At 40.5% G+C, this 26769-nt stretch overlaps 1 protein-coding gene across 4 annotated transcripts in view; it reads right to left on the minus strand.

Moving 5' to 3' along the window:
* Positions 1-26769, minus strand: part of arb2a (ARB2 cotranscriptional regulator A) — a 220545-nt gene that overhangs the window by 105986 nt on the left and 87790 nt on the right. For all 4 annotated transcript variants that reach the window (XM_063017893.1, XM_063017892.1, XM_063017894.1 and 1 more), the window contains exons 7-8: positions 17667-17882; positions 1708-1827 (exon numbers count right to left, since the gene is read on the minus strand). In XM_063017893.1, the coding sequence (XP_062873963.1) occupies positions 1708-1827; positions 17667-17882 (336 nt within the window). The remainder of the gene's footprint in view (positions 1-1707; positions 1828-17666; positions 17883-26769) is intronic.

The raw sequence follows: 26769 nt of genomic DNA on the forward strand, positions 1-26769 counted from the left end.
AGCCATAACATTAAAACCACCTCCTTGTTTCTACACTCACTGTCCATTTTATCAGCTCCACTTACCATATAGAAGCACTTTGTAGTTCTACAATTACTGACTGTAGTCCGTCTGTTTATCTGCATGCTTTGTTAGCCCCCTTTCACCCTGTTCTTCAATGGTCAGGACTCTCTTAGGACCACCACAGAGCAGGTATTATTTGGGTGGTGGATCATTCTCAGCACTGCAGTGACACTGACATGGTGGTGGTGTGTTAGTGTGTGTTGTGCTGGTATGAGTGGATAAGACACAGCAGTGCTGATGGAGTTTTTTTTAAACACCTCACTGTCACTGCTGGACTGAGAATAGTCCACCAACCAAAAATATTTCGCCAACAGCGCCCTGTGGGCAGCGTCCTGTGACAACTGATGAAGGTCTAAAAGATGACCAACTCAAACAGCAGCAATAGATGAGCAATCGTCTCTGACTTTACATCTACAAGGTGGACCAACTAGGTAGGAGTGTCTAATAGAGTGGACAGTGAGTGGACACGGTATTTAAAAACTCCAGCAGCACTGCTGTGTCTGATCCACTCATACCAGCACAACACACACTAACACACCACCACCATGTCTGTGTCACTGCAGGCTAAAAAAGCATGTAGAGAAACAGATGGACTACAGTCAGTAATTGTAGAACTACAAAGTGCTCCTATATGGTAAGTGGAGCTGATAAAATGGACAGTGAGTGTAGAAACAAGGAGGTGGTCATAATGTCATTAATCTAATGGCAGTTACAAAAGTTATAAGACTGTTATATAAAAAATCTAAATCTCATGTAAAGGAAAACTTCAGCTTTTTCTCCTAATTTAGCGCAGCCAATCCGCTGCTGGGGACCCTGACGGTGCCCAGAAAGGGTGTATATTCACCTGACACACACTCCCTTCTACCTGTGCGCAGTCCTACCAATTATTCACCCATACTTCGCTGGATTTGCTTGTGAGGTTGGCTTCATGTACGGAGAGCCACGCCCCAATCTCTGCGCTTCTCCACTTTCTGTACAGGTGCCCTGGGCAACCAAGGTCCTTACACAGCGTTAAAAACCCCACCCCTTAAGTCTGGTCCTTCCCACCCAGCAGACTGAAGGTCAATTTTGTCCACTGCAGCCATTAGCCAATTGTGCCTGCTAGAGGCCGACCGGTAGCAGAGCCTAGATTTAAACCTTAGCGCCCCATATTGATTTTTAATGTAAGAGGACTTCCTTTACTTTTGTGTGTCTTGTGGTCCAACATGTCATATCCTACATTTATATTTTACATTCTCAGCATTTAGCAGACATTTCACGCAAAGCAACTTACAATTCAAGCTATTGAGGGTTAAGAGACTTGCTCAAGGGCCCAACAGCCTGGCCTTCAGATGACTAGAGCTGTACCTCAAATGAGCTACAACTGTCCATTTCTGTCTCTCTCAACTTTACCTCCCACAGTTCTGGATTTCTCCAGTGTAGTGTAATTTCTCTGTATTTCAGCCCTCCCCCCGTTTCTGGTTTACATATCGCCCAAGGAACAGGATGCTCTGGATTGCTTATGGTTACAGAATAGCTACTTTCTTAACAAAACAAAACGTTATTTATTTTTAATAACTCCGCTCGCACAATCCCGACTCTCCCGATGGTGAGCATGTGTGGAAGTTCTTTAGTCTTTTATGAAAAAGCAGCACAAACACTCACCAGCTCGACGAAAGAGAGCCCTCCATAGCTGTGAGCAACAACAAAAATGTGTTCGGCGAGTGATCTGGAAATGAAGTGGTCCCACACATACAGCGTGTGATCCTCATGTGAGCCGTTCTCCTGAAAAGAAAAAAAAAGACACATAAACACAGAGCTGTAAGAGATCAGAGCAAACAGCTTAACAAATAACCACACAGAGGAGAGTGTGTACACACACACACACACACACACACACACACACACACACACACACACACACACACACACTACCTCACAGGTTCAATGAGCCTTGCATATTGCAAATGCCCCAAATGTAAAAACCGATAGCTCATGTGACGGCAGGTTTAAATCTTAATTTGTACCTGGCTAAGCGATCAATGTGGCCTCGGTACAAGCAGCGAGCACATAAACGGCCAATGCTGGGGGAAGGTCACAACACTGGAGCGGACCGAACACTCGTAATTAACATGGGCCTAAGGTGATGTGGCACCCAAATGAAAAAGTGAGAGAGGAAGAAACAGATGGGTGCAAAAAGAGAGAAGGAACATTAGTGCAGTTGCAACGCTTGTATCGACCTCTCGTGTTTGGAGAGGCTTTCGATTAGTTATACGTTTAATTCTAAGGGGAGGGGACGGCTCAGTGGTTAAGACTTTGGACTTTCCACAGGAAGGTTGTGGGTTTAGACCCAAGGTCTGGCACTGCTGGGCTATCAAGCAAGGTCCCTAATTGTCAACTGTGTAACTTCGTTTATTAACAGTTTGGTTTGATTGTATTCTTTAGATATTCTTACTTGTAATTGCAATAAATTGATAAAAAATACTACAGCATCTTGCCTTTATGATTAAGCATCCTTAAAACAATACTCCAAAATTTTAACCTTTATGAATTCATCAGGTAAATGTAAATAAATCTCAACTTTATAATCTCTCCTTTCAGAGACAGAACTATTCACTTTAATTGATCACAATATAAAGTAAGCTAACCACATAAAACATTATATTAGAAGTTACTTCAAACAAATAAGTCATTTTATTTGTGCACCATCAACAGTACAGTTACACAGTATGTAGCACACATAGACATAGCCAGAAGGGCGTGTTCAAAAACCTAGTGAGCTCTTTACATAGACAGCATTTTATGTCATCCTATGCGCGCTCCCGAGAAGGAGGCTGTTCGAATTCTTAGATGCCTTAAAATGCTGCCTAGTAAGGCACCTTAAATCTGAATGGTATTTTGACAGAATAACAAGGGAGCATGCAATGCTGCCTTAGCGGTGAAGGCAATCCCAGCATTCAGTGCGGCACAACTCTCACAGAACAATAAAAAATATGGCGGACGGTGCTTAGAAATTAGGAGGTTTTTTTCAAATGTAATTAAATTATTATTGATTTTTAATTTGTATAAATGTGTACAAGTGTCATTTGCAAATTCAGGCTTGTCGGAGAGAGATGTTAGTTGACATGCTAGGGCATTGTACCACCTCATCCCATTGGTTTGAATGGCATGAGGCCGAGTGTGTTAGCTTAGTACGCGAAAACTGATGGGATCGCTGTCTAAGTAGCGCGTTCAAATAACCTGCCTTATAAGTCAATGACTTATTAGAATCTTCTCTATGTAGGCAGTAAGACAGCAAGGCAGCTCACTAGGTTTTTGAACACACCCAATATCTACCCCTCATTATGTCTCACATGTCTAGCAAGTACTGAGAGCATTTCATACAGAAGAATGAATAAGATCTTTTGCAGGGCATAATTAGTTTAGTTGCTAAAGCATTATTGCTTCCATGTCCTCTATTAAAATTTAAAAAAGCAGCTGCCCGCCTGGTTTTCAACCAAGCCAAACACTGCCACATTCACCCCACTGCTGTGTTTTCTTCACTGGCTTCCTGTAGCTGCCCACATTCAGTATAAAACAATGATGCTCGACTACAAAGCCAAAAATGGACCAGCTCCAACTACCTAGAGAGCTCTGTACTACACAACCTCCGAGCCTCTAATCTCGCTTGTCTTGCTTTTCCACCCAGAACTCAAGGAAGACGATCATCAAGAATCTTTTCTGTACTGGCACCCAAGTGGTGGAACGAACTTCCTCTGTCTGTTTAAACATCTGAGTCTCTCGCTGTTTTAAAAAAACTATTAAAGACTCAAGTCTTTACTAAGCACTTTGTCTGAGTATTGCTCACCTTATATAGCATCGTATTAAAAGAAAAAACATTGTTCTAACAGGGTTTTAGCAGATTATCAGCAGTATCACTGGACTGTTGTCTACTTAAACAAGAGAGGGAATTGTTACTGTGGAAGCACTTCTGTAAGTCGTTCTGGATAAAAGCGTCTGCTGAGTGCCAAAAATGTAAATGTAATAGAAAAAGTAAAAAATAGATAAAGTAAATAAGGTTGCGGTGTGTGTCTGCTGTTCCCAACTAACATGACGCAGTTTGATTAAAAAATGTTCAAAAATTTTCTTTTCAAGCTTACAAAAGGTCTTTTCAAGACTACACATTTGTAATGTAGTTTGAGACATTGTTCCTCAATGTTAAGCAGCGACAAGTCTTGGCAAACTTCAGGACAGGTCCCTGCTGATTCTGGTTCCTCTCAAGGTTTCTTCCTGTAATTTTAAGAGAGTTTTGGCTTGGCTTGCTTAACAGAGTTTTTGGTCTGTTGGTTCTTGATTCTGTAAAGTTGCTTTGAGACAATGTTTATTGTAAAAAGCGCTATACAAATAAACTTGACTTGACTTTAGGCATAGCCACACTTAATTTGAGAGCTGTTTGTATCCAACTTTAGCAGAGGCTTCTCTAATAATCACAGCTGGCCCTGCAGCCTCCTTGACTTTTCCCCTTCACAGCTCACACTTTGCTCATTATTTGGTTCTTCTTGCATCAGCATTTAATTACAGATTAGATTCCTGAAAACCGCTTAATAACCAAATGATAATCGAAGCAGTTGACAAGGGCTAAATTATTTCCTGACAAACAGCTTGCTTATGAAAGTAAATAAATATGAAAGGGGTGGTGAAATGATGCAACCCAGGGACAGAAGATTCCATCACGGATGGTTTATAACTTGGGATGTTTGAAGCAGACAGACAGTAGGTCTGTCATATGCACCACTGGTGGCCTTCAAAGACGTTTATGTGATAAGTGCTTTTCTTACACTTTAGGTCACTTTACACTCTCAAAAGAAACATAAAAACACAGACTGGTTATTAGAGTCACCAGAAATAAAACCATAGAAAAATGTCCAGTGAAACTAACTGAGGCATCACTGCAAATAATGTCGCATTAAACTGAAGGTCTGGACAGACAATCCACCAATCCAGTTACACCTGTTTCAATTCTAACCCAGTGTTTAACTTAGTATTTATTTTCTTAATCAGAAAATCTTATCAAGTGCTGATGATCACAATGAGACACCATAAACCATAACGCTATATGAAGCCTTAAGGTGAGGTCTCGTCTCTTTGGCTTTTATAATCAAGTATTTTATCATTAATGCATTTAAGAAGTAAGGAAAGAACTTTCTCCATAGGAGTAGATTCACCAAACCCTAACATGCTAACCAAGATTCAACAAGCATTGACTATCAGTTGGGATATGGAATGAACCCAGGTTTAGCCTCCTGAGACCCTGCGGTCACATATGAGGACATACCTTGTTCAGCTTAACTTAGACCCGATGTCCCCATCCGTAGACACTTTTGTTTGCCATCTAAAGGTAGCAAAAGTACTAGACAAAAAATAAGGCAAAAACAGAATGAAAAATGCATAAGAATAACAGCTTGGGTCTTAGAAGGTTAGAGCTTGTGGCAGGAATCTATTCGTCCATGGTGGACAAATTGGATAACACCTCAACCTTAATGTAAACTTAGGCTTTTAAAATAAACTTTACAAATAAGCAGGTAGTGGTAGATTTGGCTTGATATGAACAATAATCTTAACTCATAACTTTACAGAAGTATAGTGAATTACATTAGTGCATACACACTGCAGTCGACAAGCTCCTCCACACCAAGCTGTGGATAAAGCCAGCCACTCGGACCCTGAGCTGCATACAGTGGTGGTAAAACACTCTAGAATGAATGAATGACCCCAGGTTTGAGAAATCATAACAGAACGGGGAAAAAAAAAAAAAAAAAATCAGAGTGGACATAAAGTAACCGCCTTGGCATGATTTCCTTTGCTTACAAAAATTGTACCTCCCATTTTTTATCCTTTTATACCTCGTCATGTTTTCATGCAATAAACTGTTCAATAGGCTGAAATGAGAAAGTGATTCCTTTAAGGTAACTAACAGTGCAAATGTGAAATTGAACAAAAAATGCTTAAATTGAGGTGGTTTAATAGAAAATCCCCTGGTACAAGCATGTCCATTATTTATTATGGCCACTAAACAGGGCTAATTTCACCACAATAAACACATTCAGCCAACAGCGGCAGTGTCCGTCCTCCAGAGAAGATCCTTTGCTATAAATGGACCGATCATTGTGCTACTCCATGAGCACAAGTGTGTATAAATGAATGAATAAGACCTCGGCTTCTCTGCGACTCACTGGCAGGACCAGGTAACGTCCCCCTACCTTATCAAGCACTCACAGTCCTACACCTGGCTGCATCTGAACACACACACAAACAAAAATGCACACAAGCGCACACACACATTATCTGCCACATGATTGACTACCTGCTCTGATAGGACCCACACTTATCGCTCCCGAATTTGCATTTTGTGTAATTATTTCCTGGGGTTAATTAGCTCGGCAAAACAGGCCGCCCTTAGAGACCACCTCCCGGTGACAGATTCACCCATTCCTCTCTCGCTCTCGCTCTGTCTGTCTCTCCTACCACAGCCATGTGCCAGTCTGACAGACTCCCCGCTGTTCCCTAACCTGCTGCGTTTTCTACAGACCAACATCTGAAGTTGGAAGGTGTGCGTCCACACGTGAGTGGAATACATTCACGGCGTACAAACGCCCAAATAAAGCGTCACAACAAAAAAGCGTGCGGCTTTGAAGCGGCTCTTGAGCTAAGCTTCGGCGGCTCTTGAGCTAAGCTTCAGCTGAGCTCTTAATGGAGGTGTTGGCCCATTATAGCACATCCGCGGAGCTTCCGACCCTCCTGCGTTCATCACTTTCAATGCACAGAGCCTAATAACTAGGGCTTTTTCCTCCTGTGTTCTTTTAGCTTGCGTACACACTGACCTGTATGCAGAATGAGTTCATCAGGTTGGTCAGAAAATTATTATGATCTAAATACTCTAAGAACACGAAATTCTAACTTTACCAGTATTTATTATGAAGAAATAACCCCTCAAACACACAAACTTTTTTTGAACACGATATGTAAAGCTCCCTGATGTGAGAATGAATACAGTAGAAAAAATACCATCATGTCTACGGATGACTGGGATTCATGTGGGCGTCTGTTCAGATTTTCCATGGGCATGAAAAGGAATGTAAGATGCCCGGTCTGTGCTTATTATCTACCGACAAAGTAAAACACGCAGCCACCGTAAAGTAAACAGTTTCAACAAGCTACTTTTACTTATGTATTACGCTGGCCAGGAAAACCCCTATGCTAGACTAGACTAGACTACACATAAGCCACGGTGTAATGGGTGAGTATTTTTCACAGTAGAACAGGTGCAATAATCCCTAAAATGTTCTGTCATCAGCATTCAACAGTAACACTGATCAGCCATAACATTAAAACCACCTCCTTGTTTCTACACTCACTGTCCATTTTATCAGCTCCACTTACCATATAGAAGACTGTAGTCCATCTGTTACTCTACATACCTTTTTTAGCCTGCTTTCACCCTGTTTGTCAATGGTCAGTGTGTGTTGTGCTGGTATGAGTGGATAAGACACAGCAATGTCCACCAACCAAAAACATCCAGCCAACAGCGCCCCGTGGGCAGCGTCCTGTGACCACTGATGAAGGTCTAGAAAATGACCAACTCAAACAGCAGCAATAGATGAGCGATCGTCTCTGACTTTACATCTACAACGTGGAACAACTAGGTAGGAGTGTCTAATAGAGTGGACAGTGAGTGGACACGGTATTTAAAAACTCCAGCAACACTGCTGTGTCTGATCCACTCATACCAGCACAACACACACTAACACACCACCACCATTGTCTGTGTCACTGCAGTGCTGAGAAAGATCCACCACCTAAATAATACCTGCTTTGTGAAGAACAGGGTGAAAGGAGGCTAACAAAGCATGCAGAGAAACAGACAGACTACAGTCAGTAATTGTAGAACTACAAAGTGCTTCTATATGGTAAGTGGAGCTGATAAAATGGACAGTGAGTGTAGAAACAAGGAAGTGGTTTTAATGTTATGGCTGATCGGTGTATATACACACATATGGTTGGTTGTTTCAGTAAGAGCAGTCGGAATAAAAACTGTTCCAAATCAGATATACGGACCAGAACAATCTGCTGTATCAAACCCTAAATACAGGAGCAACCATAAGAGAGTGTAAAAATTCTTTGCTTACTTATAATAACACAGAAAATGTAAGTAACACTGTTTATAGTAAAATAACTAGTGTTGAAGTGTTAAAGAAGTAAAAAAATATATAGCTCTTAGTGTTCTTTTATCCAAGTTTATCCTAATATGTATCCATATACAGACTATACATATATCAGTTTGTACGTCTGAAATTCACTTTTTGAGCAATGTTTAAAACTGGGATTTAGTCCCCCCCGGATTTCCCCCTTTTATCCCTCAATCTAGTCATTTCCAATACTTGATTGTAAATCCTTTGCCGCGACCCCGATCTGATCAAGCAGAGTCGGATCACCACACGGCCCCTTCAACACGCGTCCAATCTGCGTCCGCTTCTTATCACCTGCTAGTGTTGGGTTTCCTCACAGATCTGTACTGCATACAGAGAGCCATGCTAGGCTCCTTGTGACTTCCCCCACTCGTGCAGGCGCCTGGACCAGTCCCGGAGATTGTATATTGCAGCGGGAAGAGACTCTGTTCGACTTCCCTCCCTCAAACACGACCAACCGCGTTTGTGTGGACGCTGACATGGTCAGTGGCTCTGCTGAGATTTGAGTTTGAACACTTCACAGTGGTGTTCGCAGAGGCCCCTAAAATAAAAGTCCATAAAATACACCCAGTCTGAGCCCAGTAAGTGTTCTGAAGAGCAAACTCTCAACAGGGAGGCTTTCGGTAAATGATTAAACAAGCTGGTCATTATCAGAAATGTGTCCATCAGCAGCTCTATTATTATGCAGATTATCAGTTTATACTCTTCATATTAGCATTTGGCCACCCATTTTCTTTACCCACACCTTGCCTACCAGCGCACATTCATGGGAAATTCAATATTACCAGTCAACTGTATGGAAGACTGCTTTACTCTGTAGTGCGTGATAAAACTGGAGCCAAGTTTTGTGGTGGCGCGTGGACTTCCTGATAGTGCGGAAAGACTAGCCGCCTCAGGCTGGCTAAACAGCTACTGGCACTTGCTTCCTGTAGATTTGTTCTTCACAGCTGGCCAGTCACAAACAAGGTGCTCGTTCAGAGACGAGAGCAAGCAATGAAAGAACTCTCGTATCTCAGGCAAAGGAGGGAGAAAAAGGACATTAAAAACAACCTGAAAACCATTGGGTTTTAAATACGAGCGAGACTACTGGAAGCCAGTGAGATGACAGGATGAGGGCACACTGGTAATGGTTTGTGCCTGGCAAAAGAAAGGAAAGTGAAAAACCAAAAGTGGGAATATTTAATCAATGCAAAACTTTGGAACCTTCCCGACAGACACTCGGCGCATAAAAAGTCAAGCCGTCACTGTACAGAGGCGTGACCTTGCTGCCACAGAGCTAATCTTAAAAAAAATTTGCTGGTGCATTGTTTCAAATCAATATCTCATTAACAAAGTACAAAAGGACTAGTGCCTGACTCGCAGGGGTTCCCCGTTAAGAGACAGCTCCCGGGTACGTACGGCCAGAAAGGTCATCTTCGTCAAATCTCAGCCTGCCTTGCGCCAAGCCTGTGATTGTCAGATTAAATTACAGCTTGGGTTTAATTGACGCAGATGAGGTGAAGGTTCGGAGAAGAGGCCCGCTGTGAAGGGCCCGGCTTTGGGTCGACACAGCAGATTGGATGTGTTTAAGGTTGACCTGACAGGAAGATTGGGAGCAGACATCTGAGCGGGTGTAATGCACAGCTTCTGAAAGACGAGCGCTCGGTCGACAAGCCGTTCACATGCAAAAAATAACACTACAGAGTTGCGTGAACGTACGAGCTTCTCTAACATAAGCTCCCACACAGTAGGTGTGGGAGCTGTAGGTATTTACTGGCGCAGAGAAACCAAGATCAATATTTCTACACATACACATGCACACAAGCCCTAGGATGATACATCTACACGCATATAAACAGGTGAGCGCCCCTGGACTTCAGCTATTGACCCCTGCTTTGGCTGTGTCAAAAGTTCATAGGTGTAATTAAGCCAAATCCAGTCAGCACCCATGTCCTTGCAACGAGGGTCACAAACAAGGTCTTGAAGGCCAAAGTTCACTCACGCTCTGCGCTTCTAGAAATGTCCTTAAGACATATGAACAGAGACGGCATCAATGTGAAGCAACAGTGAGTCTGAATATATACACCGATCAGCCATAACATTAAAACCACCTCCATATTTCTACACACACTGTCCATTTCATCAGCTCCATTTACCATATAGAAGCACTTTATAGTTCTACAATTACTGACTGTAGTCCATCTGTTGCTCTGCATACTCTGTTAGCCCCCTTTCATGCTGTTCTTCAATGGTCAGAACCCCCACAGGACCACTACAGAGTAGGTATTATTTGGGTGGTGGATCATTCTCAGCACTGCAGTGACACTGACATGGTGGTGGTGTGTTAGTGTGTGTTGTGCTGGTATGAGTGGATCAGACACAGCAGCGCTGATGGAGTTTCAAAAACCTCACTGTCCCTGCTGGACTGAGAATAGTCCACCAACCAAAAATATACCCAGTCAACAGCGACCCATGGGCAGCGTCCTGTGACCACTGATGAAGGTCTAGAAGATGACCAACTCAAACAGCAGCAATAGATGAGCGATCGTCTCTGACTTTACATCTACAAGGTGGACCAACCAGGTAGGAGTGTCTAATAGAATGGACAGTGAATGGACACGGTGTTTAAAAACTCCAACATCAAGTTGTTGAGTAGTTCACACATAGTGATTGAGAGCCGAGTATGGATCGCCGGGCGAACGCCGAGTTGCTCCCGAGCCGGCAAATCCAGCGGTGACCAGTCGGCGAGCGAAAATCAGGGCAAAAATCGTGTAGTGTGAACTAGGCATTAGATGAGGTGTACAGATGTGCTACGTGTTTACAGTCGCAGGACATTGTTAAACAAAATCTTCGACAGCCTTGACACTTTTTCAACTGTTCCATTCACCTTCCAAAAGCTTGGGCCTTGACACAGAGCAGGACAGGGAGCTGTAAGACGAAGCAAATAAGTGGTCTAATACAGATTGTTGACCTTATACAAGAGGAATAAAACATTGTCTAGATGATGTACAAAAAGAGGAACAGAGCGAAACCATGTACTCAAAGCATTCAATAAACTCATGCCATCGCTGCAAGGACCTGACACTTAAAGTTCTGCAGGCACTTAAGAAATGAATAAACGAAACCACGAAGAGCGAGAGTGAGAGCTCACAGAAGGGAAAAAAGAGAGAGAGAGAGAAAAGCTTAACGCAAGCTGCTGACGATCAATGCCCCTTGCTGTCTCACTCACTTACAGAACAAAAAAGCAACAATAAGAAAAAAGTAAGGGAAAAAAATATTCTGGACATTTAGAAAAACAGCTCTTTTCCCTCAGGGGCTCAGGCCTTAAGCCTGTCCCGGTTAGGCCTGAATGAAATCTTTGGAAGCTTCTTAAGCCCTGAATGTGGGTTTTGTTCATGCTATTCCTCCGCTTGGCTGACAGAAAATAGGTAACTGGATTAGGCCTCAAATTCAGAGTAAAGTGAACTTCCAAAAAAAAAAAAAAAAAAAAAAAGAAAGTGTCCCCTCCTCTTGCTCTGGCTGTCTCGCTCGTCCTCTCGGCCTCTCCAGAAGCACTAGACGTGGGCCGTTTGGGCTGTGATCTTTTAAGAGCGCTAGAAGATTATGCAGGCTTGGGGACTTTGACACTATGAACCCCGGGGGGTGCAAAAAAGTAAGAGTGCTAAAGGCAGTTAAGGGCTCCTTAACGAGGGTAAGGAAGCGTATTAATCAACTCAACTGTGGGCAGGAACAGGCTCCCCGTGCTCGCAGGACTGACGTGCAGGTGGTCTGCGGCTCAGCAGGAAGTCAAGGAGGGGAGGAGAGAAGCCTGAGCTTGGTACAATACCGGCAGAAAAGATTAAAAAGTTCCAAAGAATGAGAGTGGGCCAGATCCGCCCACTACTCTAGGAGCTGAGAGGATGGGTGGAGAAGAGGGAAAAACACACATGCGGACGTGCAAATACAAACACATGCCTTTTTGTAAAGTCATGGAGGTATGAGCCCAATCAGCAGGTGCCCCATAAACACCTGAAGAATCCCACAGAAATCTTGGTAACATCCCACCTGTGTCAAAGGCAATTTGCCAAAAAAGTAAGAAACAAATACTGACTTAAAAGCATCACTCAGATTGTGAAATAAGTATTTAGAGATGGTGGATCATTCTCAGCACTGCAGTGACACTGACATGGTGGTGGTGTGTTAAGTGTGTGTTGTGCTGGTATGAGTGGATCAGACACAGCAGCGCTGCTGGAGTTTTTAAGCACCTCACTGTCACTGCTGGACTGAGAATAGTCCACCAACCAAAAATATATCCAGTTGATAAAGGTCTAGAAAATGACCAACTCAAACAGCAGCAATAGATGAGCGATCATCTCTGACTTTACATCTACAAGGTGGAACAACTAGGTAGGAGTGTCTAATAGAGTGGACAGTGAGTGGACACGGTATTTAAAAACTCCAGCAGCGCTGCTGTGTCTGATCCACTCATACCAGCACAACACACACTAACACACCACCACCATGTCAGTGTCACTGCAGTGTTGAGAATGACCCACCACCTAAATAATACCTGCTCTGTGGTGGTCCTGGGAGAGTCCTGACCATTGAAGAACAGCATGAAAGGGGGCTAACAAAGCATGCAGAGAAACAGATGGACTACAGTCAGTAATTGTAGAACTACAAAGTGCTTCTATATGGTAAGTGGAGCTGATATAAATATGTAGGCTTGGAATATATATTTATGGTAATGACACAATACAGGATCATCTGGGGGGAGGTAACTAAATTATTTTTCTTCTTCTTGCGACTGCTCCCATTAGGAATCGTCACATTGGATCATTTGTCTCCATCTTGCCCCGTCCTGAACATCCTCCTCTGTCACATCAGCCACCTACAGTTCTCATCCCTCCTCTGCACATGCTCAAACAATCTCTCTTGCTTTCCTAACTGTGTCTCCAAAACATCCTACCTGCGCTGTCCCTCTAATACACTGGTTCCTAATCTTGTCCATCCTCATCACGCCCAACAAAAACCAAAACATCTTCATCTCTGCCACCTCCAGCTCTCTCTCTCCTGTCTTGTCAGTACCACCGTCTTCAAGCCAGACAACATAGAAGCCTTACTGCTGCCTAGTAAACTTTCCCTTTTACTCTTTATCTTCTTGATCTCATTATTATTTGATGTAATTAACAAATATATGTTTAACAGGAAATGGTGGTAAAGCGGTTATACTCGTTCTTAAAAACGTTCCTACAAAAAAGTATTCCCAAAAGTACTTATTCTCAAAAGTATCCCTTTAAAACGAAATGTAAACTTTTAACTTTATTTAATTTCAAGCTTTACTATTAGAAATCTGTCTATTATTAAGATTATATCTATGCCACTCTGCTCTCATATACATATGTATATAGCACAGTCACTGTCCTTGTACAGGTACCTCAGGTACCCCCCCCCCAATACCCACCTAGCAGAATTGGGAAAACCTTGGGTAGTGCTGCTCTAACGATCTCACCCTGCTAGCATTACAAAGTGCAAAAGGTTCCGGGGACACGGTGAAGCGAGGTGCAGAGAAAAAGAGAGACACAGAGAGAGAGAGACAGAGAGAGAGCTCATTATGTGAATCTTCAACTATTCTAGCTGAAATATTTATTAAGACATTATTATGGGTTTTCCCCTTCACGTCTAGGAACAAAACTTCTCTCGTCCTTCTCTCTCTTCCTCACACATAAAGACATCAGCAGGACTGAGACAGGAGCTTCATGAGCTTCATGGTATTGACAGTGTGTTTTCCCTCATCTTGCAGAACTTACTCTCGATGTGCAGTGATTAAATGGATAAAAAAAGTGAGAATGGCTGAAGTGTGAGGATTTGCACTCGCTGATGGCTACTTTGCAGAATTCCTTGTCTAACGTGTGTGTAAGTGAAAAAACTCCTGTCCTGTTGTATAGTGAATTCATTAAAATAAGTGAAGGGTGTCAGACTTCCGTTGGCGCGACGGGAAGGCCGTCATTAAAGCGGGCTTGTTTATGGGGCCTGAAAAACAGCGCTGCAGAGCTCTTTACGCCGACATGATGTTAATAATGCAGATAATTATACTTTCCAGTACGGTGTGTGTATGTGTGTGTGAGAAGGTACTACTGGAAGTGTGTTGACAGCTCACACGCCGTTGAAAGTATCGTATTGTGTGATGTGTCTCATATACACATGCAGAAGAGTAGCACAAGCATCAGTAAAACAAAGCGTTAGCTGTCTGCCAACAGTTTCTTTTTTTCTTTTTGTCTGACCACTGTGGAGATTCACTTCAGAGCTGGTTTATTATTTTAGTGTTTATCCGTGTACTGAGGTAAGTGCCTGAGGTGTGTGTATGTTTGTGAGAAGTGTGTATTGAACGTGTGTGTGTGCAGGATTAAGTTGTAGCCCAGAAAGAGATAAGGATGTGATAGGTGCTGCTGGGAAAAAATGGATTTTAATCACAGTGAATCTCAGGGCCAGTGGATAAGGGGGACACTGCTCTGACCCACCTTTGTTAACATATTTAATTTTTTTTATCAAATATATACAAAATATTGGCAGGTTTAAGCAAAGTTAGTCAGTTAGGTAGTTAGTTAATCCCCTTTAAAATGCTGGAATCTGCTGTGACTTCAGCAACGACTGGAATTTAAAAACAACATTTAATATTTCTGATATACTTAAGATGACAGGATGAATAATCAGGTAAAATTACAAACTACACCTTTAATACAACACAATTCCTTCAAAACTGCAGTCAGGAACAGTTATAAAGCAATTTAACGCTGCAGCACTAAGTATAAACAGCTTGATATTCACAATAAATAAAATAAAACAATAATTGATATTTCAGCAATGAATAAACATCAAGTTGGTATTGTTCACAGCAACTGGCTAATGCTAAACAACAAATGTTAATAGTGAATAAATGGCTTGTTCACCTACAACAAAAAAAGAAAAAAAAAGAAAATAAAAGAAAATGTTAAACAACAACTTTAAGCAATAAATGCTTATCTTGTGGGTGCTGATTATAGTAACAAGCTAATGCTAAACATCAACTATTAGCAACAAATAAATAGGTTGTTTATACAGCCTGTGATACAAGCTAATGCTAAAAAGCAACTACCAAGAATAAGGAACAGCTGATATGTTTTGTTTTAGTCACTAGCTAATGCTAAACAACAGCTATCAGAAATAATGAACAGCTGACTGATATTCTTTTAGTCACTCACTTACTTTCTTAACCGCTTATCCAGTTAGGGTCGCGGGGGGGGGGGGGGGGCACACAGTAACACCCTGGACTGGGCGCCAGTCCATTGCAGGGCAGACACACACACACACACACACACACACACACACACACACACACACACACACACACACACACACACCTATAGGGCAATTCAGTGTTTCCAATTAACCTGACTGCATGTTTTTGGACTGAGCTCATGGAGGAAACCCACACAGACATGGGGAGAACATGCAAATCCACACAGAAAGGACCCGGAACGCCTCGCCTGGGGATTAAACCCACCGTGACACCGAGCCACCCTGTTTTAGTCACTAGCTAATGCTAACAACAACAACAACAACCAAGAATAATGAAAAGCTGATTGGTTTTGTTTTAGTCACTAGCTAATGCTAAACAACAGCTATCAGAAATGGATAAACAGCTTGATAATTCTGCATTTAAAACAAGCTAATGCTGAAAGCACTAATCAGCAGTTTATTAATTATAAAATTAATTATAAAAACAAGCTAGCAGTAGTCAAGAACTAACAGCAATAAGTACATAAATAAATAAAGCAGCTTGCTGGTACTGCCAGTACTAACTACTACTAATGCTACACAACAGCTATACGCAATGAATAAATAGCTTGTTCATATTCATTAGCAGTGTCTTCATTTCCCAGTGAATACATTTACTAACACAATTTCCTAAACAGTTTATGTTCTTAATAAGGTCAAAGCTATATAAATACATTCCACAAAAACAACAGTGTGAGGTAATTCTGAGCTCCACTACAAGTCTGTTCACTCAGGACCATCTGTGCAGCATCCACAGCTATTTGTAGCCATACAGCACTACAGTTGTGTAAGTTAGAAAGGAGAAAGTCTTATGAATCTAAAACTCTTTACACTGTCCATTTTATCAGCTCCACTTACCATATATAAGCACTTTGTAGTTCTACAATTACTGACTGTAGTCCATCTGTTTCTCTGCATACTTTTCATGCTGTTCTTCAATGGTCAGGACTTTCCCAGGACCACTACAGAGCAGGTATTATTTGGGTGGTGAATCATTCTCAGCACTGCAGTGACACTGACATTGTGGTGGTGTGTTTGTGTGTTGTGCTGGTATGAGTGGATCAGACACAGCAGCGCTGCTGGAGTTTTTAAGCACCTCACTGTCACTGCTGGACTGAGAACAGTCCACCAACCAAAAATATCCAGCCAACAGCGCCCCGTGGGCAGCGTCCTATGACCACTGATGAAGGTCTAGAAGATGACCGACTTAAACAGCAGCAATAGATGAGCGATCGTCTCTGACTTTACATCTACAAGGTGGACCAATTAGGTAGGAGTGTCTAATAGAGTGGACAGTGAGTGGACACGGTATTTAAAAACTCCAGCAGCGTTGCTGTGTCTGATCCACTCATACCAGCACAACACACACTAACACACCACCACCATGTCAGTGTCACTGCAGTGCTGAGAATGACCCACCACCTAAATAATACCTGCTCTGTGGGGGTCCTGACCATTGAAAAACAGGGTGAAAGGGGGCTAACAAAGCATGCAGAGAAACAGATGGACTACAGTCAGTAATTGTAGAACTATAAAGTGCTTCTATATGGTAAGTGGAGCTGATAAAATGGACAGTGAGTGTAGAAACAAGGAGGTGGTTTTAATGTTATGGCTGATCGGTGTATATAGGGGTAATGGAAAAAACACATTGGGTTTTCCACTATTATATAATAGAACCATTAATTAATAACAGCACAACCTCTAATTGAAAGGTTTATCTAATGAAGGATTACTGTCCACAATTTGCAAGTAACAATTGTTTTATATTATTTAAAACATTAAATTACTCTGAAACGACTTAAAACCCATAAATGACAATTATTTAGCCAGTTTTAAACAACATTTAGGGAAACAATTGTGATGATGATTGAAGCCACTGTTGTGGAGCACTACATCAGAGAGAGTGAGTGTGAGTGTGTGACTGAGTGAAGGAGGGGTTGTGAATAAACGTGAGAGTGGAGAGATGGGTTTTCAGCACACACACAGCCTCTCAACCTGGACCACTGCCAACCACACACACCAGTGTGGCCCTCTCACTCAACTGTACTAAAGCCTTTCTTACCCTCCGTTTTACCCCTCTCTCTCACTCCCGACCTCCCCGCCTCAGTACCTTTCCTCACTCACCCGGATCAGGACGCGCTCCGTCTTTCTTTCCTTCTGCACGTTACGATACTTCTCATAGTCCTTCTTTTTCTTCTCAACCCGCTCCTCCTTCCGCTCCCGCTTCTCCGCCGGCTCGTCGGAGGAGTTTGGAATCGGTTCCTGAACCTCCTCCGCCTTCTCCACCTCAATCTCCAGCGTGTTCTCGTTGGGGTTCAGTACGATCACGCCAAAGCCCTCCTGAGATACAACACACACAAACAAAGAAAAATTAATGGGCAAGCAGGAACAATGCTTCTGAGCCGTATCCGATTGTGCATGTGAGTGTTTGTGCTATGGCAAAATAAAGCGAGGTGTCTGGGGAGCGAGATGCGTGCCAGCGCTGAAGCCAGATAGACAGACAGGGGGACATAGAGACAAGTCTCAGATCTGAGGGAGAAAGAAGAAACAGACAGGGTCAGATTTAGGGTCATGTGGCAGAGGAGTTCACTGCAAGATGGATCAAAACAAAGAGAAAAAGTATTAAACAGAGAGGATAGAGGGCAGGAAGAACACATTTTACTTGCAGCTATAAATGCTCGAACATTAGTAGCATGTGGTTGTAGAAAATAGTACAAAATAATCAAGAACGACATTATATTTTACAGTGAGCTCTTGGATTCTTTATATATAGCGTTGTATAAGTCCTGATATGCCCAAAAGTATACATTAAGTTTCTTAGAATGCTTTTACTTTAGTTAAATTGCTTTCTGATTCTTTCATTACAACATTAAGTTTGTGCATATTAATACATACTGCAAAGCTGAAAGTGTAGAAAACAGAAAAGAAAAGAGCTAGTGTATTGATTAAAATTAACAAACCGTGTAAAAATCTAAAATAAATAAATAATGATAAAAACTCTAAAATGAATACTGTGACATGCAAGTAAATAGGAAACATGAAAGACCTTTCTAAAAACTAAATAACATTAATAAATAAATAAATAAATACAAACTCTGTTGTGAGCACTTCTATAACACTAACCATTTCCATAATTTTTGTTATTATTACTGAATTTTAAAATCCTATTTTTTTTGTCAGTATTTTGATTTCTTTTTTATCGTTCTTTGTTAAATTTTGTTATATCAGTGCTTTATGTAATTTTGTGCTTTAACATTGCTGTTACTTTTAGCAAACCTCAGCAAAAACTCAACTAAAAATTGGAATATATCAAATTATTAAAATGTCAGGTAATTTTACAATATTTCACAGTATAATTGTTATATTTTAGAATGTGGTACCACTGTTGTGCAGAGACTTGGTTGAAAACTAAATATAATCCTTTATCATAATAATGCCAAATATTACTGGATGATATGAGGCTTTAACTGCATTAATCTCTTTCTTTTTCTGAACATGAACTAAAAAGCCCCAAAAACAAACAAACGTTTAGTTTTTGTTTTACTAATACAAATGATTTTATGACAACTATTAAATTTTGCATTATGCTAAGAGCATATTAGTTAAAACTCTTAAATAAAAGTGCTTGATTTGGTCTGGAAAACTGAGCAAAATTTAGGTTTGACTTTCAGAAGATTGGTGTTGAGGAAAAAAGCCAAACATGTAAAAGTGTAACTTTAAAATCAAACTTCTTAAATAAGTTAAACCAGGTCTTTACAATGTGACCCTAATTTCAGGATAAATTAGATTATAAAACACTGTTTTATTGCTGATGAGCTCTGGTTTTTAGATTTAAAAAAACTTTCCGTCTCTTTTCTACTTAATACTTTGTACAGCATGCATTTCAATATTCAATATGGTCCTACTGATATACTGGGAATTTTGTAACATGGTTATTATATATAATTAAAAGTAAACTATAAGATCATATTTAAAAATTGATAAATGTATTTTGGGAACTTTTTTATTTAATTACACTTATATTAATAGAGAACAAATGAACAACTAGAACCACTGAAATATAAATATGAATGTTTCATAGGTTTTTTCTTTCCTGAAAAAATGAAGCGTAGCCCGCTTAAATACACCATAAATCTTTTCTTGCATTCATCTATTCATACTGTTTACTCGTAGACCATTAATCATCCCTTTACATATTTTACATACTGTCACAAAAATACTAATTACAATAAAAATACATTAAATGAAAAACTAATTAAAATACAAACAAAAAACAAACCACTACAGCAATAAAAATGGACTTTAAATTTTACTGATTTTACATTTTTATATATTTACATAAAGAAATCAGAACCATTCAGTCTATAACAAAGAGCTGCTACAACCCGTGCACACTTTTAGAAAACTTTACTCTAAATTAGTGAGAGATTTTATTCCTAATGTTCAACAAAGAGCATAAACACACTAAAGCAAAACAAACCTTAACAGTCTCTTTTTAAAAGCATTTTTCACGCACTACCAGACAAAACAGCTTAAAGAATGGTAAAAAGACAACTAATATATTCCACAAAAAATAAAATGAGGTATTTAATGCAGAGACGTAACTCAACATTACAACTAAATAAACAAAATACAACCAGCTGATTACCAGAGTGAATATGACTGTAAATAAATATATTTCACTTACACTAAGGGTTAAGCGGACAATTTAAAATTTAAATTAATCCTACAGTGACGCAGACAGCAATATAGCAAGTGTCATTTTCAAGGGGCTAATTAAAAATTAAGCATCTGTCGATATCTTACAATCATAATTAGATCGCATGATGAAGTGCAGACAAAGCACTTTCATGTTCTAATCAATACAAATCAACTGCGACTGCCCTTCTGCTTTGTCTGCTCGGCAACTGCAACTAATAAAACAGAAGTAATTACAGCTAATAAAGCTAATAAAAAGCAAAAATACTAATAAAATATTACAAACCAAGCAATCAAATTTCAAAGTGATAAAAGGCAGAGTGCTAATTAAATATGCTGTAAAATGATTCATTAAAAAAAGTGCGTATAGAGCCAAATTAATTTGGTAACAACATTAATTCCCTTTCACAATCAAATCCTGTTCCTCATATTTAAATTGCCCATCACAACAAGGCCAGACATGAGGACGTGGAGAGTTTTTCTTTCTCTTACAACTTTCTGGTTAGGAAGAGTGGTGTTGGCTTGGCTGAGATGGGTTTGTGGTTGCACACAGTGGTGAGGCAGCTAAGTGGTGTTTAGTGCCACTGCCCACTGGTGGCAGCCCAGCTAAATGACTGGGAAAGACAGACAGTCTGTACCAAACCAGCCTGGCTTCTCTTCTCTCTCTTCCTCACTGGAAGTCTCTGTAATGGTTGAACTGAGACTCGGAGAACATCGGGCCTTATTAACCCGAGTATGAATGCAATGGTACACTGGAGTTTAAAGGTGTCACATAGTTCATGGTATGGCAAAACCATCTCTGCTTGATCATGAGCTGCTTTTTTAAATACACATTACAGTCATGGAGCTCAGAGAGGCAAGAACTGAGCAATAAGATACAATATGACAGTAATACTGAGATCACAATGTGCTTTTTACTGATATATCAGGAATCATTCGTACTTCTATAATATTACATATTGCTGGTTGGACATTAAGAACTATTATTGTTTCAATTATTTAATTTTACTTCTTTTCACTGGAGCCTTTGTTACAAAAGATGTGTTTGATTAGATGTGTCTAATTTTAATATTTTAATATATTACTATTACTATTAAGTAACTGTAATAAGAAACTTTACGATATTTATTTGTAAATATATATTAACATAAATGTATTAATAAATATTAATGCATTAAAAATACATAAATGTATCTTTTTAATTTAAAAAAATCTCCCTATTTATTATAATATATATATAATATATAATTTATATATACAGTATATATATATATATATATATATATATATATATATATATACACACACACAATATTATATATTTTATAAATAATATTATAAAATATATATAACATATTTATTAGACAATTTCTCTTTATTATATCTTTATATGTTATTAAATTCATATATCTTAATTTTGATGAAAGTTCAGCACAAAATAAGGACATTTCTTTTAAAAACAACTTAAAAATTATAAAAAATAAATAAATAGCAGATATGTATTTGATTTATAAAGCATATTCATATTTATAATAGTATATTATTTACATATTTATACATTTAAAAAAATGTGAATATATTTTAAACTTGTAAATTAAATGTAACAACACTGCAGTTTAAATAGTGTTTCAATTTATAAATAATGTTGGATACTTACGTCAATTAAATAAGCATTTAAAGTATACTATATATACAATAATACTCATACATAAAAACATATAATTAATTTAGATAAGATGTTAACATTGTATTGTGTTTATTGTATTTTGAACTGTTGGTTTTGCAATTTGGAACTTTATAATCTAATAAAAATAACTGTGTTAATAAAAATATATAAATAAAGCACTTTGGTAAATGAATACTAAAAATGACATATCGAATGTTGAGCTGTATGCTAACAGTGAGCTCCCTTGTGATCGTTTCAGATGGTGAATAAAAGCGACTGCGTAACATTTGAAACTCCTATCAGCGAAATCTTACGCCGTCGCTCAGTACGAGTAGCTGTATAGTATGTCTGGCTCTTCCCATGCCCCCGTGCCCTGGGTGGCACCTCCTCGTGAGGCAGAGTTAGCAGAGCCTGGCCCTTGGGCCAGCGGTCAGTCTGGGTCACTGTGGCCCCACAGTGGGGCTTAGACCTCGGTAACCCACCACTGGATGCCCTCATAAGTGTTCTTTTGTCTGCCTGTCTCGAACCAGCCGATTCCCTTCACACAGAGCTACAATGGCCGCCGCCGTGCTCCTTCATTTTACTAAACCTTCATGACTGACAGCGGCATGATGTTCAAACAAATATCCACCCAGCATTTGCAAGAAACACGACAAAGAGATCTGACCGTGAATCAGTCGTATTTAAAGCAAAGATGTGAGAATGCTGACGGTGTGCTGAGTGCTGAAAAATCTTAATGTGTAAACAAAGGCAAAACTACTGATGCAACCAATGTATTAATTATTATTAAAAATATATATTCAGTACAGACCCAGGCATGTAGAATTCCTCAGCATTGTGCTGTATGTGTACATGAAATAATAACAATCTGTCCTCTAAATCAACCCAATCCCCGGCAGCACTAATAAATTTAGCTTGTAGCGGAGTAGAGCTGTCTGATTTTTCAGTCAGTTCCACTAAAAGAAGACGTTTGTACAATAATGTTGGGTCTTCAGCAGCACACTGACAGACAACCTAGTGGTTTAGCTATTTGCGGCTCTTTGTTTAGCTTTGAAGTGAGACAGAGAGGGACGGAGTCTCTCTTTTTTTTCGACCCTTCCTCTATAGCTCTCTGGTTCTGTGATGAGAGAAAGCCCTGTATTGCTTTGGGTCAGACACAGAGGACGGCACTCGTCAGGGTACAAAGCGTACTCAACGGCGGTCAGGAATGCACGTCGGTGTGAAATTGTGCATGAGCGTGTATGATTGTCATTCTTGGACTGGTAGCACACATTGGTATGCATTTGTGCGTTTTGACATTCTTCATGTGAGGTAGAAAGTGTGTTCACACGCTGTTCAAAGCCAAGGTAGATCACTAGCGGTCTCAAACAACGCGCTGACCCTCCATTAGCACAAAGCCTTAGCCTGGCCTCCTGCGTCTGCGCGTTCGCCTCTAGCGCTGCCTGTCCGCCTATTGTAAGCCAAGAGCAGGAAGGACCAGCCAATCAGGGAACGGGAGGCAGCGAGAACAGAGTGATTCAATTGGAGGATAAGGTGTGGATAGAAGATCTGCTAAGGGTTTTATACAGACTGTGTTCTGCTACTTGCTAATTCCTTACACTGTGTACCCAAAAATTAGGCAAATGTCTGAACCTCTTCACAGTAAGAGACAATAACCATCAGTAATACAAATGCAGAGATAATAAAAAGCTGCTCCTGCATATCCATGCTGGGTGGTATGATATACAGCGCTGGGAAAAAGCAATTGCCCCCTTTTTGTCTTTTTTATTACATGTTTTTCACACCTATTAATTTTAAGATTGAACCAAATGAACCTAAGACGGATTGGCACCCTGTCCAGGGTATTCCTGCCTTGTGTTATCCTATGAAACCGGATCGACAGCAACCCTGACCGGGATAAACCCTGACCGGCAGCTGATGAAGATAAAAAGATGTTCAATCTTAACATTACAGCAGTATAGCTCTTGGGTCACAAAGGAATTTGCAGAAGGAATATAATACATGATGTTAACAGTGAATAGAATAAACGCCGAGTTTCAAACCGAGGAGTTCAGAATCTCGGTGCTGGTGTGCTAGCGGAATATCCAGCTGTGAATATCCGCCTGGGCACCTCAGGAATGAGTTTTTATTGTAAGTGTCATGTTAGAAAGTGTGGACATAAAAAATACTATTTTTTCAGTGTTTTAGGGAGTTTTTTATTAACGTATTAAATTATATATTTTAAATTTGCAATTAGATCAATGTACAGGACACTTTGCTAAATACAAAAAATGCATTTTAAAGTAAGTTTTCATATACATTCATACATACAATGTCCTGGGGACGGACACGGCACTGATTCGGCAGAATGGACCAAAAAGTACGCCAGTAGATTTTGGTGTCGGTCATGTTCTGAAGCCTCCTGCTGTCTTGTTACACTATAGATCCGGGTGATCTTGTCAATCAGCAGCACTACAGAGACTCGGAGTAGGTAAGCGACCATTATTTCCTTTCTACAGATACCACACACAACTTGACCTTACTTTGCCACATTAGGATTTCATGCCCCCTCTTACCCTCCACCCTAAAACGTTCCCTCTATACAAACAACATACAAAGTCAAAGAATTTACTTGATCTTGTTTAGTTTAGTGTTTAGTTTTAAACGCCATGTCTGCCCGTTGGGCCATGTTCATGGCAGGAAAGGTTGTGATCTGTCTATTATTTACTTATTCCGTTTGACTTAGGGAAGTTATGTCTGTTGTCTATGTATGTTCATTTATATGTGTTACTTGATCTTGTCAGTCAGCAGCACTACAGAGACTCGGAGTAGGTAAGCGACCATTATTTCCTTTCCACAGATACCACACACAACTTTACCTTACTTTGCCACATTAAGATTTCACGCCCCCTCTTACCCTCCACCCTAAAACGTTCCCTCTATACAAATAACACACAAAGTCTGGGAATTTACTTCCCTCCTGCTCTTTCTTAAACGTCTGACATAAAGAACACAGACGTATGTTTGCTTTTATGGAAACCGACTAGCGTTGTTTATTTCTTACCGTAAGAGACCCTGTGGAACCTCCTGCTCCCTGACAGTGACAGATCGGCTCTAATGTATGTGTGTTAAGGTTAAGCAGAGGAGCTAAACAACATTTTCAAACATGTTTCCCCAAAAAGCTTTCACCCTTCAGTTTAACTAAATTCTACTATTTACTACAAGAGTGCCGTCACTGCTTAATAAAAGTGTTGAAAAGCCACACACAATGCACAAACATCCATGAGGCTACACACACACACAGTGCCGGGCAGCCCCTGGAGGGTGAGCAGCGAGAGGGAGAAGGATGGGGAGAGAGGCTGGTGTAGCATTAATCACGGCGCAGGTGGAATTTGTCAGAGCTATCGATTGTGTAAGTAAATGTTACAGAAATCATTTGTCAACTTTTTACAGGAGGGCAACATGTCAATCGTTCAGGAGGAAGTGACTGTGAGCACATGGGAAATGCCATTTACCACTACACTACTAATACTGACACCCAAACAAAAACTCACTCCGTACACACGTGTACAACAACTGACCATTCAACACTAGTACTACTGATCGATCATCCACACAAACTACACTATATACACCGATCAGCCATAACATTAAAACCACCTCCTTGTTTCTACACTCACTGTCCATTTTATCGGCTTCACTTACCATCTAGAAGCACTTTGCAGTTCTACAGTTACTGACTGTAGTCCATCTGTTTCTCTGCATGCTTTGTTAGCCCCCTTTCATGCTGTTCTACAATGGTCAGGACTCTCCCAGGACCACCACAGAGCAGGTATTATGTAGGTGGTGGATCACTCAGCACTGCAGTGACACTGACATGGTGGTGGTGTGTTAGTGTGTGTTGTGCTGGTATGCGTGGATCAGACACAGCAGTGCTGCTGGAGTTTTTTAAACACCTCACTGTCACTGAGAATAGTCCACCAACCAAAAATATATCCAGCCAACAGCACCCCGTGGGCAGCGTCCTGTGACCACTGATGAAGGTCTAGAAGATGACCAACTCAAACAGCAGCAATAGATGAGCGATCGTCTCTGACTTTACAGCTACAAGGTGGAACAGGTAGGAGTGTCTAATAGGGTGGACAGTGAGTGGACACGGTATTTAAATACGGCATTCACTCATACCAGCACAACACATACTAACACACCACCACCATGTCAGTGTCACTGCAGTGCTGAGAATGATCCACCCAATAATACCTGCTCTGTGGTGATCCTGTGGTGGTCCTGACCATAGAAGAACAGGGTATAAGCAGGTTAAAAAATATATGCAGAGAATTGTAGAACTACAAAGTGCTTCTATATGGTAAGTGGAGCTGATAGAGTTTAGAAACAATATATATATACACACACACACACACACACACACACACACACAATATATAGTTTTTGTTATTTGATTGCTTTATTCTCATATACATAGCACTCAGGTGGCTGTGGTCCATTATGCTAGACACCACCAGTGAGATCTGGGTTCCAATCTCAGCAATGGTTTCGACCAGCCAGCCAAGTGTCTACACGGTAACTACTCCAGTACCTAGAGGCTAAACATGGTTCAAATCCAGGTCTCCAGCACAACTTTCTGTATCTCGCTGTTGTTAATATCAGTTAATCTTACTCAAAGAAAATCTCTCACTAAACGCCTGCTGATTTACTCTTAATAATAGTGATTTATCCTTTAGTTCTAAGGTATAAGACTACAAAGCAGTTACTACGCCTGTTAGCCCCAGGTTAGCCCCAGATTTACCTTTAGCATCCCTCCGGCCAGCTCAGGTAATACAATAGAAACAATAGAGCAAAAGAAAACACGTGGAGGAAAAAGCC

Source organism: Trichomycterus rosablanca, chromosome 21 (assembly GCF_030014385.1).
Source record: "Trichomycterus rosablanca isolate fTriRos1 chromosome 21, fTriRos1.hap1, whole genome shotgun sequence".
NCBI classification, from domain to species: Eukaryota; Metazoa; Chordata; class Actinopteri; order Siluriformes; family Trichomycteridae; genus Trichomycterus; species Trichomycterus rosablanca.